The sequence below is a fragment of the Carcharhinus amblyrhynchos genome, chromosome 7, assembly GCF_965287045.1.
Source record: "Carcharhinus amblyrhynchos chromosome 7, sCarAmb.v2.hapA, whole genome shotgun sequence".
In the NCBI taxonomy this organism is placed as follows: Eukaryota; Metazoa; Chordata; class Chondrichthyes; order Carcharhiniformes; family Carcharhinidae; genus Carcharhinus; species Carcharhinus amblyrhynchos.
In genome coordinates, this window is record NC_137330.1 from 36,774,785 (window position 1) to 36,793,536 (window position 18,752).

The following is an 18,752-nucleotide window of genomic DNA, read 5'->3' on the forward strand; positions in this document are numbered from 1 at the left end:
TTTTAGTTGCTGCTTTAAATTTTAAGGATGTCTTTGTTTTTACTTTTCTGTCTCTTTTTAATTTAATCTTTCTTTCCCTCTGTTTTTCTTTCTGTAGCTGATTTGACATTGAATTCACATGCTTTGTTTTATACTTCCATCCTTTGCTTTTATTTCCTGGTCCTGTATTATGATTATTAAGGAGAAAAGCAGTTGCTTGCCCTGTTCCCTCAGTATCCAGACAGCAGGGACAGGATTTGCCCTACGGGTTTCAGAACCCTATGTCAGAGTCAATTAGTATCGTAAACTCACGTTGTGTGGCTAACAGTCACCCAGCTGTTCCTTAGTAGGCCCTGAAAGGAGGCTCTCCAGTACTGGAGCAGCAGAAACAGGCCTTTCCAGATTATTGAGAAAGAGCGACCCAAGATGGCAGCGCCTTCTCTTCAACTTTCTGGAACTCTGAATAAAAAACTCATTAAACAATGGGGTCACCACTGTGGAGAGGAAGATACTCTACAAGGCATTCTGCAGCTGGGGGATGATTCTCCCATCCCGCTGCGCTGCTTTTTTAGCATAGCGGGTCAGGAGATTCTAATGGAGGCCGTTTTGCGGTCTTCCTCGTGGGTGCCAGGGCCTGAGCATGTTTCCCAGCACCGGATTTTCGGTGCCATCAGCGCCAAACTTAAATATACTTAAAATCCCATTAGTGGGCCTGGGACTGATATCTCCGGGCCCACGAGCATCTCCACTCCCTTTCCCCTGGCCAGGAGCACCTCACTCCTCTAGCCGGGCTTACAGTGGCTCTGTACTTGTGGAAGCTGGTGGCCTGATCCTGCTGGAGTGAAGGGGGGCAATTGAACCCCCCAGAAAGTTGGATGCCAGCAGTAGGGGGAGGGGGTATTCCCTGAGTGTAGTTGGGGGGCAACTTGCTGGGGGGGGGGGGGGGAGTTCAGTACTGCGGGGGGTGAGGGGTGTTTGGGACTGGTGGGAGCGGAGGGGTCAAGGATCGGGTGGGGGGGTGGCATTGAGGCTGAAGACCAGTGATCGGGCTATGGCAGTGGAAGGGTTGCACGACCAGCTTTGAGAGTTTGCGGGGCTGGCCAGCGATCAGGAGGCTGGCAGTGCAGGGCTACTGTGCATGTGCCAGTCTTGGCACTGACAGATCGGTGCATGCATAGTGGCCCGCTCTGCACTGAGCTGCCGGCCTCTCCAGCGGGGATAGGCCTGTCCACTGATTTCTGGTGTGAATTATGCTAGAGCTGTCTGTGATACACAGAGTGTGGGAGATTCATTTTTAAACTCCCACTGGAAAAAACAACGTGAGTTAATCCAGTTTTCATGTGAATTCAGCACTTAGAATTTTCTTGGGAGAATCCATCCATTGTCGAAAGGTGGACTGACCATGCTAAATTGTCCCTTAGTGTCCCAAGATGTATGGCTTAGGGGGGTAAATACGTAGAGCTATGGGGATAGGGTCTGTCAGAGTTCATGCAGACTTGATGGGCCAAGTGGCCTCCTTCTGCACTTCAGGGATTCTATGAAAACTATCAAATAAATAAAACTTCGGTGTGCTATTCTCCATTACCTAAATTTTGACATGTGGAAATGTAAAATAGGGAGGAAAAGAAAGATTTAAAAGTCATAAGTAGGTAAAATACACAATAGCAGTTGGAAGTAGAAAAGTGTTAAAAATGGTAAAAAGCAATACTTAATGTGTTCAATTTTGCCAATTTCTTGAGTTCTAGTGAATTGAACTACCACCAGTGCTTAGCAGAGAGGGCTAAAGGCTTATTGTTATTATTACATTGTATTTGCTAATAACCAAATATTCATGTTTTCTGGAGGTTGCTACTGTTGGTGTAGGTGAAGAAGATGGTTGTATAGATAACTTAATGTGATTTTCACTCCCAAACATCTATTTGCTAATCAGACCTGGACATCAGTTTTCATTGGAACATAAGAACATAAGAAATAGGAGCAGGAGTAGGCCATCCAGCCCTTCGAGCCTGCCCCGCCATTCAATAAGATCATGGCTGATCTGTCGCTGCTCAGTTCCACTTTCCCGCCCTCTCCCCATAACCCTTAATCCCCTCTCCTATCAAAAACCCATCAACCCGCGTCTTAAAAATATTTAGCGAGGCAGCCTCCACCACTTCAACGGGCAGAGAATTCCAGAGATTCACCACCCTTTGAGTGAAGAAGTTCCTCCTCAACTCCGTTCTAAACCGCCCCCCTTTTATCTTGAGGCTGTGCCCCCTAGTCCTATTGTCTTTTTTGAGCGGGAAGAGTCTTTCCACCTCTATCCTATCCATCCCATTCATCATCTTATACGTCTCAATGAGATCTCCTCTCATTCTTCTAAACTCTAACGAGTACAAGCCCAGTTTATTCAGCCTCTCCTCATAGCTCAACCCCCTCAACTCCGGTATCAGCCTAGTAAACCTCCTCTGCACTCCCTCCAAGGCCAAAATATCTTTGCGCAGGTGCGGCGCCCAAAAATGCACACAGTACTCCAGTTGCGGCCTCACCAATGCCCTATACAGCTGCAGCAAGACCTCCCTACTTTTATATTCAATCCCCTTCGCTATGAAGGCCAGCATCCCATTCGCCTTCCTGACCACCTGCTGCACCTGCAAGCTGGGTTTTTGCGACTCATGCACAAGGACCCCGAGGTCCCTCTGCACCGTCGCCTGCTGCAGTTTTTCGCCTCGTAAGTAATAGTCCTTCCTACCATTTTTCCTACCAAAGTGGACCACCTCACACTTGCCAACATTAAATTCCATTTGCCATTTCCTGGCCCATTCGCCCAGCCTATCTAGATCCTTCTGCAGACTCTCCACACCCTCCGCACAATTTGCCGTTCCCCCAATCTTGGTGTCATCAGCAAATTTCGACACTCTACACTCGGTTCCCTCCTCCAGATCATCTATATAAATGGTAAAAAGCTGAGGTCCCAGCACCGACCCCTGGGGCACTCCACTAGTCACCATCCGCCAATCCGAATAGCACCCGTTGACCCCCACTCTCTGCCTCCTATTTGACAACCAATCCTCTATCCACGCTAACACCCTACCCCCAACTCCATGTCCCTTGACCTTCTGCAATAACCTCTTGTGAGGCACTTTGTCAAACGCTTTCTGAAAATCTAGAAAGACCACATCCACCGGCTCTCCTCTATCCACCGCCCTAGACACATCCTCATAGAACTCCAGTAAATTTGTCAGACGCGACTTCCCTTTAATGAAACCGTGCTGCGTCTGCTCTATCAAGCAATTCCCTTCAAGATGCCTCGCAATTTCCTCCTTAATGACAGATTCTAACATTTTACCTACCACAGATGTTAAACTAACCGGCCTATAATTCCCCGCCTTTTGCCTGGCACCCTTCTTAAACAACGGCGTAACATTAGCCGTTTTCCAATCATCCGGCACTTCCCCGGAATCCAGCGACGTTTGGAAAATAACCACCAAGGCATCCACTATCACCTCCGCCATTTCTTTCAGAACCCTCGGATGCATTCCATCCGGTCCTGGGGACTTGTCCACAATCAGCCCCTCCAGTCTGTCGAGCACCGCCTTTCTAGTAACAGCAATGTCATTAAGACCCTCCAGTCCTACCACCTTTCTATCGCTAACACCCGGCGAATTATTCACGTCCTCCTCCGTGAAGACAGAAACAAAAAAGTTATTCAATACCTTAGCCATATCCCCATCCCCTACCACTAGGTCCCCTTTCTCATCCTCTAAAGGACCAACATTCACCCTAGCCAGCCTCTTCCTTTTTATATATTTATAAAAACTCTTGCTATCCTTTTTTATATTAAGCGCTAGCCCAGCTTCATAGTTTCTCCTACCCTTCCTTATCAACTTCTTTGTCAATCTTTGTTGACATTTAAACCTCTCCCAATGCTCTTCTCGCCCACTACTCTTAGCTACTCTAAATTCCTCCGCTTTTAGTTTAACACTTTCCTTCACCTCCTTCGTTATCCACGGCTTATTACCTCTCCTCTTACTATCCTTTTTGACCATCGGAATAAATTTCCGTTGAGCACCAAGAAAGATCTCCTTAAAGATCCTCCACTGCTCCTTAACAGACCCTCCCTCCAACGCGCTCTCCCAGTCCACATTCGCCAATTCTTCTCTCATCCTACCGTATTTCCCTCTATTCAAACAAAGGACGCGTGTCCGGGAACCCACTTTCTCCTTCTCCATCTGCACCAGAAACTCCACCATACAATGATCACTCTCCCCAAGAGGATCCTTCACCACAAGGTCCCTAATTCTACCCGCTTCATTACGTAGCACCAGATCCAAGATAGCTCGCTCCCTCGTCGGCTCCAACACACACCGTTCGAGGAAACTATCCCGGCAGCATTCCAAGAACTCTTCCTCGAGCCCCCCACGTCCAACATGGGTCGACCAATCAATATGCAGATTGAAATCCCCCATAACTACGGCCGTCCCATTCCTGCACGCCGCACTTATTTGCGCGTTAACAGCCCGCCCCATCTCCAGATCATTATTCGGGGGCCTATAGACGACACCCACCAGCGTCTTCCTCCCTTTGCTGTTCCTAATCTCCACCCACAACGATTCCACCCTCTGCTCCTTGGCTCCAATATCATCCCTTGCTACCACCGTGATGCTATCCTTAATCAGCAGAGCTACGCCCCCCCCTTTTCCCTCCTGTCTATCCTTCCTAAACACTTGATAGCCCTGTACATTCAGCTCCCAGTCCCTGTCACCCTGCAGCCACGTCTCTGTAATGGCCACCAGATCGTATCCATTTGTGTCGATCTGCGCCATCAGCTCATCCACTTTATTCCGAATGCTTCGTGCATTCAGATAAAGTGCTTTCATCCCAGCCTTCACCTGGACCCTATTTGCCGCAACGCCACCAACTATACTCACGCCCCCTACTCCCTCTATTATTGGGACATCCTCGGCCTCTTCCCTTACATGGAACCTTCCTCTGGTCAAATATTGTGATAAATTTCCTGAAATAAATATAGCCACACCTCCCAAAATGAAGCTATGCACAATAGCTTGACATTGTGCACCACTGGCAATTAAGGACAATGGCTGCTACAGTATTTAAATCTATTTAAAGACACTTAAAATGTCAGTGTACAATTTGACTTGTAAAATGTGGATTGTCAGTGGTAGTGGATTTTCCCTCAACACTGGAAAACTATTAATTATGTAAATAAACTATTTTCTGGAACTGTTAGCTGGAAGTTTCTTTAAACTAAGATCATGAACCTTTCTGGTGCACAGAATGATCATTGAAGACACGGAGGGAGCCCTCTTTACAGTAACTCTCTTCAAGAAAACTGTGGATGAATTCAAAATCAGAGCCAGAGAGAACAAGTATGTTTTTCCAAGTATTTTAAATTGTTTTATCAATTGTAAAAAAAAACTTTATTCTCCTTCCTTTAGTATTTCAAGTTGGAATAAATGACTGATTACAAATATGTGGCTGAAAATATTAAGGGACTGATTTTCATTTCCATGAAGCCAGTCAATTTATTCAGTAAGATTTTTTTGGCTCAACTGATGCCTCAGCAGTCAGTACAGTGAATTTCCTACTGGTACTGGTAATGCACATGCTAAAAAACAACTTCTTTTTCATATTCAGGAATAAGCACATCCTGACACTAAGTGAGTTGAGATTTCTTACTTGCAATTCATGTAAGACAAGAAAAAGTAGAAAAATCGCTCAGACAGTTGTCCATTATGTATGAGCTAGATGGAAATGTGCCACAAGTCAGAAAATCGCACCAGAAAAGATGTTAGTTGTAGTTTCAGTTGACATGTTATTTATTTCAGCAAGATGCATTGAAAAGGGGAATTGGAATTAATACTTTAATTAGCAGTCTGGCAATAACTGTAATTAAACTATAATAGACAATGTGTTTGGTGCCAGGGACACAACCAGCAAATATGAAAGTGCGGCGAGAGGACAGAATATTACAGGGAACCCACCTGCTCCATGCTAGTTTTCCCTGCAGCCAAAAGGCACTGCTAGGCCAACTAGAAGGGCAGCCTGTTGGACATTCATCCCTCACTGGGGAGAATTCAATGCTCAGGAGCTGCTGGCCAATCTGGCTGGAAGATGCATTAATACCAAGAGTGCATTAGTTGGCACTGCTGGTTTGCAATGGGAAGCAGAAGAAGACCCGTAGATCTCTGGAAGTAGGTCATTTTGTAGTTTTGGGTAGGGTGAAGGGCTGGGCAGTTTAAGGAGTGGTGTGGGTGTTGGGTTTAAGACAGCAGGTAGGTAGGAGGAAACAGGGGTGGGGGTTCTATCTAAGCAAGACCGCTCCATGATCGGCAAAGTGTAGCCCCTGAAGATGGAAGTGCCCTTTGCTCCCCGTCCTTTGATGAATTTTTTAAAAACCTGACAGCACATGTCAACTGTTTTATGGCGTATGCAGTGTATTATCAGGATTAATTGGCCCATGATAATTTATTTAAATATGGTGGAAGGGCTGCTCATTTTGGTGCATGCCCATTATGGGGTGAGCTTGGGGCTGGGCAAGAAGGTGATGGAATGGGTAGCAAGTTGATAGAGTGGGCAGGAAGGTGATGGGGTAGGCACCCACCCTATTTTATATGCCCCCTGCCAAACACACATCCGGTGGGGGCATTGTAAAATGCAGCCCAGAGTATTTTAGTAATGTGTTAGAAGAACAGCTGTTTAGTTATCAATATCAGTGAGATGCATGTGCCTTATTCTCACTTCAGAGTCTGTACATCCTGTGTGATTTTAAAAAATGACATATGCAGATCATTCTATATAACGGTCAACATTTCATATTTCTCAGAGAAAAGTTGATGGAATTGCAGAATGTGGTCCCCAATACATGCAGTACTCAGCGTGGTAATGTAACGGCCCTGTGGACTCCTGAGAGACTGGCTGGAGAATGACCTGAGACTAGTTGGACAAATTTGTGCATCTGCTTGGGTGGCAATGCAAGAGGCTGCAAACACTTTTATCCTTTTCTATATCAATCCGCACGAAGCCTTTAACTAAAAAGCTCAGTTAAACAGTGGTAAGCAGTCTTGAGTGGCTACCTACTGGCAACATGAGATCCATTCCAGTGCAGTCACCCATTTGTCCGACAAGTCCTGCTTTGTAAACGCTTTCATATTATTCCATAAAACCACTGGAAAGCCCCTGCAGTGCACAGTTTCAGAGCCACTACTTTAGTTCCTCTGCTTGATTTTCATTCCAGTGATTCCAGTGAAAATGGGAGGAGAATCCACCTCGCCAGATACAGATTGGTGGAGATACAGATCTACCTCCCTGTTTCACAGTTAAATTATTAAATGAATTCCAATACAAACAGTAGTAGAGTTTTAAAAGAACTGTTCTCTGCTAGATTTATAGTACGTGAATTTAGCTACAGTGAAGAGGAATTGCATGCCGAGAAGGAAGAAATGACACGACTCAATGCAGACAAGAAACAACAGTATGTGAGTACTGTAGTCCTGACAGAAAATCAGACTTCCCTAACTTGAAAATAGATAAGCATGTAATTTACTTAAAATGGGCTTTTGGTGGGTTTAGAAAAATGTTATTATTTAATATACTATATAGGAAATACAGTTACACAGTAGCTGTAGAAAACAATTGATGCAAAGATATATTACAATTCATAAAACATCATTTGCTAAGTTAAAGGTAATTTCATCAAAAGCAATATGATCCCCAATACCTTGTGCATCTGCTATGTCACAGAGAGGAAGATTTGTGGAGAATGCAGAGATGGTGTCAAGCTGAAACACAGCTCAACTGATTATTGATCAATCTAGAAGTACTTCAGATTCAGGATAAGTTTGTTATGTTTAATATGAATTAATACTTCTGTTCCTTTGGCAGTTAACTTTCAACCCTATGATAGGGTTGGAGATTTTGATTGTTTTTTGAAAGGAATTAGATTGATTGCCCAAATAAATTTTCTTGTTCCATGAGTTTTTAAATGTTCCTAAGGCCCACAATTTAGATCTTCCCAATCTGAAGGCAAAGGGATGCATTTATGCATGTGCTGTACAAGTATCAGAATGCATGGGGAGGTAAAGGTAAAGTGTTATTGTCACTGATTAGTAATCTAGAGACTCAGAGTAATAGTCTGGGGACCAGGTTTCATTACAGTACATGATGGAATTTGAATTCAATAAAAAGTATCCAGATGACCATAAAACCATTGTTGATTGTTAGAAAAACCCACCTGATTCACTTAATGTCCTTTAGGGAAGGAAATCTGCTACCCTTACCTGGAATGGCCTACGTGTGACTCTACAGCTACAGCAATGTGATTGACTCTCAACAGCCCTCCAAGGGTAACCAGAGAAGGACAATCAATGCTGGCTAGCTAGTGGTGCCCATATTCCCTCAAATGAATAAATTGAAACCTGGTATAACATGAAACCATTGCCAATTCTTGTAAAAACCCATTGGTACACTTTAGGGAAGGAAATTTGCAATCCTTACCTGATCTGGTCTACATGTAATTCCAGATCCATAGCAATGCCCATTCAAAGGGCAATTTAGGGTGACCAACAATGTCCACATCCATGAATGAATAAAAAACAGGCAAATTACCAATGAATATTGTTGTTTTTTTCCCTCTAATAGATATCAAATATAAAATTTGTTAACACTATCCAATCAGATCTCAATCCCATTGATCAAACATTTCTGCTAGACAGCATGGAATTGGAAACATCATTAGAAGATTCTGCTGGAGTGTTCCCAATCTCAGGCCATGAACAGCTGTTTCTAGTTGGTAACCTTCCAGTGAAGTTATAGCAGGAGATTGGAAGAGCCACTTGCCCCTCAGATGCCCAAAGTATATAAACGCATTAAGCTGTGAACAATCAGTTGTTAAGCATCTTGCTGATCGTCCACTAGACATAGAAAATAAAAAGTGTTTTTTTAAAAATTCCTGAAAATATATTTTTGCTGAGACCTAAAAAAATGGCCATGGCAAATTTGTTGTGTTCTTTCCCCCTCAATCCAAGTGATTTTAGTTCTGCCCTTAATACTGCTGGGCTATGTCCCTGCAATGGCCCAAGCTCCTTCCCTCAAGTCCTTGTGGAATTTGGGGCCCTGCTCCCTCAATCTCCTACACTCCAAGATTACCTGCCAATATTCACAGAGGTTTCATAAAGTAGAAACCATTCTCAATGATTTCAAAAGACAGGCCAATTTTTCCAAGTGCTTTTGAACTTAAAAACCTATTTCACAATGCTTCTGCGGCCCAAGAATTCCATCTTACCACTAGCAAGTACCAAGGCATCATTCACAAATCTCCCACAAATCAACTGACCAATCCTGCTGCCCATGTTCCCATTTCCTAGAACTTGATCCCAGTGCTTCCATAGCCTGAAAAAATCCTCCCCAACCCCCACAGCTGTAGTTTGCAAACCTTAAGATCCCTAATGCATGCACATCCTGGAATCTTTATCAATGCTGAATCCTGGAGGAAGCTTTCACAATCTAAGACCCTCACCCTATTTCTAACGAATGGCATCGCTCAACCCAACTCCCAAGAATTTCAGGACTATTCCACCCAGTGTAGATACAACATATTACCTCATACATAGTTTTGCTGTTCCCACACCCTTCTTCACTGCAAGTTCTCAAGCCAATCCTAAGATCTTTCCAGTTCTGCAGAATATCAGCACAGTTCTCTGACACCACCACCCCACATCAATCTAACTTATCCACCCCATCCTTACGAAAAGCATGCCCACTTTCTCGGCATATATTTTCAAACTGAGATTAAGCCTCACATTCATGCCACACAGTCAGTAACAAAGTTAGTATTTTCTCTGCTTACAGCACAGACCTAGATAACAATCATTTGCTTCAGTTATCTGTTAGTGAGTTTCAAGTCACACTAGGCCCATACTGCAACTAACTCCCTCAGCAAATGCCTGGATTATTTGAAACCAGAGAACTTAACTAAGTTCTAACCCTTTCCATAATGATGTGGCCTGCTATTTTTATAACTTTTTGTTTGATTTTATGAAGGAGTCTTTCAGAATTCACTGAATGCTTCTAACTTAATTTAGTTTGAATTCCCAAAGCTGAATCATCTCCCCAGAATGTCCTTCTTTACAAACATTGCTAATTTCATGACTCTAGTTCCCAAGCCAAGTAAGCCCACCTGTTGTTTTATGATTTTACTTTCCTAGTTGTTACTCTCTTAAGTCATCATGACCCCAACCATTTGAGGATTATGGACTTCAACATTGCATAATTGCACTTATCCATTTTCTGTAATTGAACTTTAGTTCTTAAAACTATAAGTTGTATTCTAAAGCTAACATATATCCTACATCACATGAACAATGAACTAGATATTCGGAACACATAATTGAGTTAGCAGTGGGGGAATGCCAACCCCCAAAACTGTCATTTATTTCCTGCATGTTAGCAATTGTCCTATTACTGGTCCAATGGGATTACAGCAGAGAGCACCATGCTGCATCTTGCTTTCTGCTGGCCTGGACCCTTTGAAAACAGTTTCACAACAATTGTTGTTCAGCAGATGTGACAATAACAGCAAATATAGTTGATAGCATCTTTTGCAGTTGTCCAGATGGGCTTTGTTGGTTGCAAATCATGCTAGATTCTTTATTCATACAACATTGAATAAAGCAAGACATGTTTTTGGAACAGATATGTGCGAAGGCCTGATAATTGAGTGTAATTACTCATCAAATTTTCATGCATATTTATTCCAACCAGTGTTGAGAACTGTATGAATTTCCATGTACAAATTGTTTGGGCAATGAGATATTTTCACCTCTGCAGATTTGGGTGTGTGACCACCAGCAAGTGGCTGTAGTGCACCTGGTGACTCAGTTGTTATCTACGTTAAGTCCTTCTCTTCTTACAAATGTATCAAATGGGGGGATTGGTAATCCCATTGGACCAGTAATAGATCAATTGTTACAAATGGCCAGACATTCCAACAGGATAAAATAGTGCAGAAATCATATGTCATGTATTCAATAAATTCTTTCAGTAAGTCATTTCCCTTTTCCCAAAGTACCAGAAGAACCATATTGGCTGGGATTTTAAGGTTCCCTATGGAGTGTTTTCTGGAGGTAGCTCACCATTAGCTGCTGATGGGATCATCAGGTTGTGCCAAAGTCAACAGCGCTTTGTACGGCTTGCATGCCTGCAGCCAGGGAACCTGTCATGGGGGAGGAGGTTGCCTTCGGTGGGACCAGAAGATCCCATTAGCGGAAAGGGTCAGAAAATCCCATCCAACGAATCACCATTCTTTTTCTGATCTATGAGTTTTTTTTCTAAATGTCCAGCTAGTCTGAAAATGGGAGATTTGCTGATCCATTTTCTTGGTGAGATTTCACACCCAATCTTATGCACTCTCTCTCTCAGTTTCTAGCCAGAAAGGCTATAGGCAAGGCTTAATTCACCAGCTAGCCTGTAGAGGGAGGTATTGTGCATGTAAAGACCTTTGATGCCCATTAGCAGTAGCAGGGGTCTGACAAACAGAGAGCCATCAGGCTTCAACTAGCCCCGCCCCCCTCCATCCCTACAAACACGTGGGCCCACAGCCCAAAATGCTACTGCACCCCCGCCCCTCCCCCCCGGAACTGCTCAGATCAAGTGCGGGCCCCATTTCCTCCCCACCAATTGCAGGCAGAGTGGCAATGGGCCTCCCCCCGCTCCCTCACAGATTGTAGGCAAAGTGGCAGTGGGTATCCCTACCCACCATTGATTCTGCCCCTGGTACACCTCCACTGGCCCTGCCCCTGGCATTGCCTCATGGATGATGCCAAGGTGCCCACATGGCATTGTCCAGGTACCAGGCTGGCATTGCTAAGGTGGCACTGCCAATCTCACTGCCCAAGGAGCACCCCTGCCTTGCATGGCCTCCCCACTGGGGGCCTCAACGGCCTCTGGTTCCACCAGTGAAGCCAACATAGTTGTTCCCCGTTCATGGAGAGCAGATGTTTTCCTCGCCAGAGAGAACCTCTGCTGACGAAGCCATAAAGGCAAGTCTTGCTAAGATAGAACCCCCACCCCTGTTTCTTCCTATCTACCTGCTGTCTTAAACCCAACACCCACACCACTCCTTAAACTGCCCAGCCCTTCACCCTACCCAAAACTACAAAATGACCTATTTCCAGAGATCTACGGGCCTTCTTCTGCTTCCCATTACAAACTGAGTACTGGGTTGACGAAACAGATGCAAAACAGCATTTTCATACTTTTCAATAAATTAATCAGACTCTCACTATTTCTGACGAGAGGCTGACTGTGTTGGAAATCCGGGTGTTGTAAAATCGCGACAGGCATGAAAATGGGCACCATTCCCGCTAGCTGCTTTACACCCATGAAATGGGTGCAAAGTTCCACCCAGTGTGTCCAGTGAATTGATCCATATGGATCATTAAGGACATGATATCAGCCCCTACATGTGTGGTATAATTCAAAATGTGTGTTTATCAAATTCCTTGGATAAAGATAGCATATAAATATCAAAAATGAATTATAAAAATGTGAATTTACTTTTGACTTAACATGCCTACATAAATTTATTGTTTAATCTTATTATGTTCATTTCCAGGGTCCTTTGTTGCGTTGGCTGAAAGTTAATTTTAGCGAAGCGTATATTGCTTGGATTCACATAAAAGCTTTAAGAGTTTTTGTTGAATCTGTCCTTAGGTATGTAATATTTGTTTTATTTCTATAACTCACTGAATGCTTCCATTCAGCCTGGTAATTAATTGCTCTCTTGACATGTTATTGAACAATTATTTTTTTCACTGTCATTTCTGGAGCCCACAGAGTGTTGGTTTCAAAGGGTGTTAAATTGTGAGGTGAAAGTTGAGCTCGAGTGCCACAGCAAGAAGGGCATGCATGAGATTCATCGTACTTATCTTTCCAGTGTAATAACTTGTAAATAGCACATTTCATCACTTAGGATGTGAACACACAATGTGTAAAATAGATATTGCTAGCTGCTTACTCAGCAGGTGCATTGTCACAGAAGCTGCAGCCCACTGACTCTTTAATAAATGGTGAGCAGGAAAGAGCTGCTTTTAATGATAGGTGACTTGCAAGTTGGATCATGGCCATTCTGCTACAGGGGTCAAAGTGGATCTATTGTACTGAGAAAAAACAGGCAATTATAGCACTGTTAGTCTGATATCAGTAGAAGGGAAAATGTGAAAGCCTCTTATTAAGGACATGGTAATAGGGCACTTGGATATGATTGGGCATACAGTTTTATGGAAGGGAAATAATGATTATCAAATCTGTTAGAGATTTATTGATGAAATGTGCTATTTACAAGCAGTTAGATGATTTTGAAGGTGTAAGAGGGATCTATATATAATGTCATATATTTGTCATTTCAGAAGACCTTCACAAGAGATTGTTACACAAGCTTACTGTTTGTGGGGTTGGAGTAATATATTACCATAGATTGAGGATTGTTCTAATGGACAGAAAAGATAGAGTAGGAATAAATTGGACAGTTTCAGAAGGGCAGGATGTAAGTAGTGGAGTGCTGCAAGTATCAGTGCTTGGGCCTCAGCTATTTAAAATGTATTTCAATTACTTAGTTGAGGAACTGAGTGTGATGCAACCAAGTCTGCTCTGATGCCAAACTAGATCGGAAAGCTGAGCAGGACACAAGGCTGCAAAGGGATATGGACCAGTCAAATGATTGGGCATGAAATTGGCAAATGGAATGTTGGCAATATGGGTGGCATGGTGGCACAATAGTTAGCACTACTGCCTCACGGAGCCAGGGACCCGGTTTGATTACAGGCTCCGTGTCGCTGTCAGTGTGGAGTTTGCACATTCTCCCCTTGTGTGGTTTACTCCCACAGTTTAAATATGTGTGGGACAAGGGGACTGGCCAAGCTAAATTGTCTCTTAGTGTCAGGGAGACCAGCTAGGTTAAATGCTGGGGCTATGGGGATAAGGCCTGGGTGAGATTGTGGTCAGTGCAGACTCGATGGGCTGAATGACCTCCTTCTGCACTGCAGGATTCTATGATTCTAAGAAGTATTCATTTTGGGAAGAAGAATGGAAAGGCAGAATATTCTCTAATATGTTAGAGACTAATGTTAGAGGGATTTGGTATATATATTACAGGAAACTAACATTCAGCAAAAAGAAAGGCAAATGGTATGCTAACTTTTATTGCAAATAAGTTGGAGTATAATAGTAAGGAAGACTTGCTGCAATTATGTAGGGCTTTGATAAGATCACACCTGGAGTGTTATGCAATAATTTTGGTCTCCTTACTGAAGAGTTGTTTGATTCCTTGGATGAGAGAGCTGTCCTCTGAGGATATATTGAGTTGAATGGACCTAAAGGCAGGAGTTTGAAAGAATGAAAGGTGAATGTTCACACTAATGAGAGAGACTGCTTCATTACTCTCTGAGAAGAGTTTGAGGCAATCATTGAAATTGTTAGAGGGCCTGACAGGGTAGCTGCTGGGAGGCTGTTTCCTCCACTGGACTGTCCAGAATTAGTGGTCATAGTCGCAGGATAGGAGGTTGGTCATTTAGGAGTGGGATAAGAAGAAATTCACTATGTTAGAGGTCCGTGAAATGCTTAGTTGAGGAGTATATTGAAGTCTGAGAGTGACAGATTTTTAGGGTACTTGAGACAATCATGGGACATAGCAGGTGAGTGTTGATGTAGAAGTTCAGCCATGATTTTACTGAATGACAGTGCAAGATTGATGAGTCTTGTGGCCCATTCCTACACCTATTTTGCATGTTCTGAATAGACATGGCTATCTGGGATTGACAGAAGAATTATGCCTCAAGAAACTGATGTTTATCAGGGAGGCTGGAACAGGGGTTTACCATCTCCTTCAGAAATTGGTGCAACCTGGTCAGCAGGTTTAAGAGCAAAATCTCTCCACAGTGTATTTGTTTCGAGTTTCTTCTGGTCCAGTCTTCTGGACATCTAAAGTGTTTGTTAGTTTGCTATCCAGTGAGGTACTGAAGAGGTCACAGTCATTCAGCAGGAGAATTACCTCATCACTTTTAATAACATAACAAACAGCAACGACTCGAGAGGGCCATATCTGCAAGCTTCCCAAGCATCCAGAGACATCACAGATGGATATCCATGTTGAGCCTGTGTTATAGCCTATATTAATTAATGTGAGTTTGAATTACTCAAGCTGAATTTTCTCATTTGTTCTCGTGGATTTTCTCCCCTTTTGTGTTCTGAAGCAGAACCAACTTGTGAAAAATAAATGTTCTGGCTGGTGGCAATTTTTCATGGAAAGTCTCTTAGGATGTTTTTGTTCGTGGTTATGCAATGCAAGTGCCACCAGGTACTATGATGGTTGATTGTTTCTGCCTATTTTCTGTTGCTTCCTCTCATGCCTAGTGCTGCCTCTGGAGGTAAAACCATCCTCTAAAATGTCTCTCTCCTCTTCCTTTCCAGCAATTGGCCAGTAAATCTGCCATTCTTCCCTCTGCAAAATTTTGCTCACTTAACAACACCCACTAGCATCCTCGTCTAACCAGCTTCCAAATGCAGTTCTGAGCTAAGAATAATTACTCCCTCATTGACTGGCTGCATCACGTAGGAATTAAAGATGGCTTTGAAGACAACACACGTATCAAAAACAGTTATGCGGCTTTTCTTGTGACCTACAGTAACCCGAAGCCTTTTAAATTATTTTTAATTCCTGAAAAATGCAACAGTAATTTTCAGACTTACAGCTTTAAGCAGAAATGTCTAAAATCCATTTTGGTTTTAGATCGCAAATCTTTCAAAAAGTTGAAAATTGAGTTTAATTTCACTCTAGAAGCTATTTCAGAAATGACAGATGAATTTCTCTCTGCCAAACTGAGAACAAACACAGACAGCTGAAAGACAAGACTGAGGGACAAATCTACCATTGTTCAAGCCATACTAAATTTGGCAAGTCAGAAGAATAAAGTATATTGTATTTAGTTAAATCTTTATCAGTCTGTCATTACTACTCTAAAAATTACAAAGAATTATAAACTTATTATTGTTGTTATTATTCTTCTGACTTGCTACTCTCCTACTCTCTACCAGACTTGAATCCCCTTGGATAACTATACAACTAATCTGTGCATCTGTACGAAGGAACAATCAAGACAGCAGACACTGCCATAGTGGATTCTGTTAGAGGATCACCAGCAAATGGCCCTGTCTATACTTTCCTCCAGAATGTCTTTAATCATGGAGAACGCTCTTGCTGTCCATTGACTTCTGGTTGATAATTGCATTGATATTGTGTCTCTGATGAAAACTTGGTTAATAGATGGAAACACCTTACCCCTGATTGAATCCTCCCCTCTTGACTATGTTTTCCCCCACCTGCTGCTGGTTCCAGGTCTCATGCTCTGAATTCATTCCCTGAAACTCTCTGGGAACAAAGTGCTGAATTGGCAGGAAAAATGGTGCAATTCACAATTGTTTTCTCAGTGGGAGTTCAGACTCGAATCTCCCCACTCTGTGCAATGCAGATATCGCAATCGTGAATCTCATTAAAAACCCAGGCGGGTGCGGGGCCCATTCATGCCGGAGTCTGCCAGTTCTGGAACTCTGCGCATGTGCAGTGACCCTGAACTGTCAGTCTCCCCGTTTGCTGGCCAGCTCAATCGTTGGCCAGCCCAGGACCCTCGCAGTGCTGCCCCTCCAACCCCCCTCCCCCACAGGAGGCAGACTCTGCCGGCAGATCTCCTGCTCCAGTCCCAATGCAGAGTGGCAGTGGGACCCCCCCATTCCCTAGGCACTGCCCCCTTAGGCAGTGCCAAGGTGCCCCTTGAGCAGTGTTAGGGGGCACAGGCTGGCACTGACAGGATGTCCATGCGCGGGGGCTCCATCTTCTGCCACCTGACCCCCTGGGGGTCCCTATTGCTCACCCCCTCACTCCAGCGGGGTCTCCTGCTAGTTCCCTGAAAGTGGGAAGCTAGTCTGAACCCTGCCAGAATGAAATTGTACTGGAGACTTCAGCCCTGGGCCTGATAATCACATTTAAATAAGATTAAAAATAGATTTAAATGACTTACCTGTTGTTCACGCCAGTGTGGTCCTGACTGCGTCAGATATCCAGCGCTGGGATATGCGCCCGTGTTGGGAATGCACGCGCGAATCCTGTGAATTGGCCGACACACAATTCTCCCGGCCTGTCATGCTAAAAAACTAGTGCAGCGGGATGGGCGAATCGCCCCCATCTCTCTCTTCTCATTTAAAACCCTCCTTGAAGCCTTTGGTTACCTTTCCAAATATCTCCTATGTCTTGACTCACATTTGTGTCTAATTACTACTGCCTTGTTGTGAAGCGCATGGGAAGCTTATTGGTTCAGCGGAAAATGATTTTCACGTTATGAGGTAGACCTTGTAGTATGCATAATAAGAACTGATACTTGCCAATATCTAATTATAACTAGAGTATCACTTGCAATAACTTTTTTTCCTTCTCCCACACTTATCTTTGGTGACCTTCAAAGAACTATCTTCGGCTCCCTTCTATTTCTCATCTACTGTATATGTTGCTCCTCAGCAACATCATTCGAAAAAAACAGTATTAGCTACCACTAGCTCTCTCCATACTTCCACTGTTGCTAAATTATCAGACTATTAATCTGACATTCGGTACTGATAATCTATTTTTTTTCAGTTAGATATTCAGATGACTGAAATCTTTGTCTTCAGTCTCTGCTTAAAAACTCCATTGCCTGACAACTTACTCCATAACTCTCCCTGGCAAAAAGTTTGAACTGACTTGTTTGCAATCTCAGTGCCATATTTAACCCTGTGTTGAGTTTCTGACCATATATGTGCACCATCATTAAGGGCTTCAACAATTCAAGCCTTGATCATACTGCGGCTTAAGAAACTTATTTATGAAAGTTTTGGTACATAAAAGGAAACTACACTTTTTGGAGACAGTTTTGGTAATGGAAGGGGTATTGCAGTTTGAATTGAGAATGGAGGAGATCAAAAGCTTAAGAATAATGAGGAAGTAAAGGTAAAGACATAAAATGGAACAGATTACACATTTTGATGAGGCATGCAAGAGGCAATGTTTTTGCAGATGTTGTTGAGGGATGCTTTGAAAAACTGAAAGATGCTGCTTTTTAATGTCCATTAAAGGATATTGAGATCATAAATCCATTAAACTTTGTGAGGTCTGTAGTCAATGATGAGGACTCTTAGAGCAGCCCTTCCTGCCTCGATACTACTCTACCCTCTCTTCCTCCTTATACTTTCTGTTCTGCTGCAGGGCTGATAATTACGATTTTGGAAGTATGACAACATTGCTTGACTAGTTGTGCGACAGCTTTCCTGATGTGAGTGAGGAAATCTTTCTAGCAATTCCACCTATTTGAAACTGTAATCTTGCCCTGGAAGAGACTCAAGTTATTGCTGACAAGAGAAACGTAGATTGAGCCTATGATTGTCATACGTGTTGTTGTGTGGTAAGGGTTTAGACAGGGTTTCAGAATTCTCTAATTTCTCAAAGGTATGCTGCTCAAATCCATAGTCCTTTTAACTGGAACTATTTATTTATGGCAAGTATTTACACATTTGGACTTCCATATAAGGCAAGAGCTTCTTTTTCTTCAAGAAGTCTCTTCTCAGCCATATAATCAGACTTTATTATTACGTCAGCATCATGTATGCTTCTGATGTTAACCCTTTACCCCTCTAATATGTAGCAATTATTTAAAGGATGGCCTGCTATGTCCCTAGAGAGTATTAATTGTCAA

At 43.1% G+C, this 18,752-nt stretch overlaps 1 protein-coding gene across 3 annotated transcripts in view; it reads left to right on the forward strand.

Moving 5' to 3' along the window:
* Nucleotides 1-18,752, forward strand: part of LOC145344884 (V-type proton ATPase subunit C 1-A-like) — a 73,118-nt gene that overhangs the window by 39,060 nt on the left and 15,306 nt on the right. For all 3 annotated transcript variants that reach the window (XM_080192158.1, XM_080192157.1, XM_080192159.1), the window contains 3 exons: nt 5,256-5,348; nt 7,364-7,457; nt 12,593-12,690. In XM_080192158.1, the coding sequence (XP_080048284.1) occupies nt 5,256-5,348; nt 7,364-7,457; nt 12,593-12,690 (285 nt within the window). The remainder of the gene's footprint in view (nt 1-5,255; nt 5,349-7,363; nt 7,458-12,592; nt 12,691-18,752) is intronic.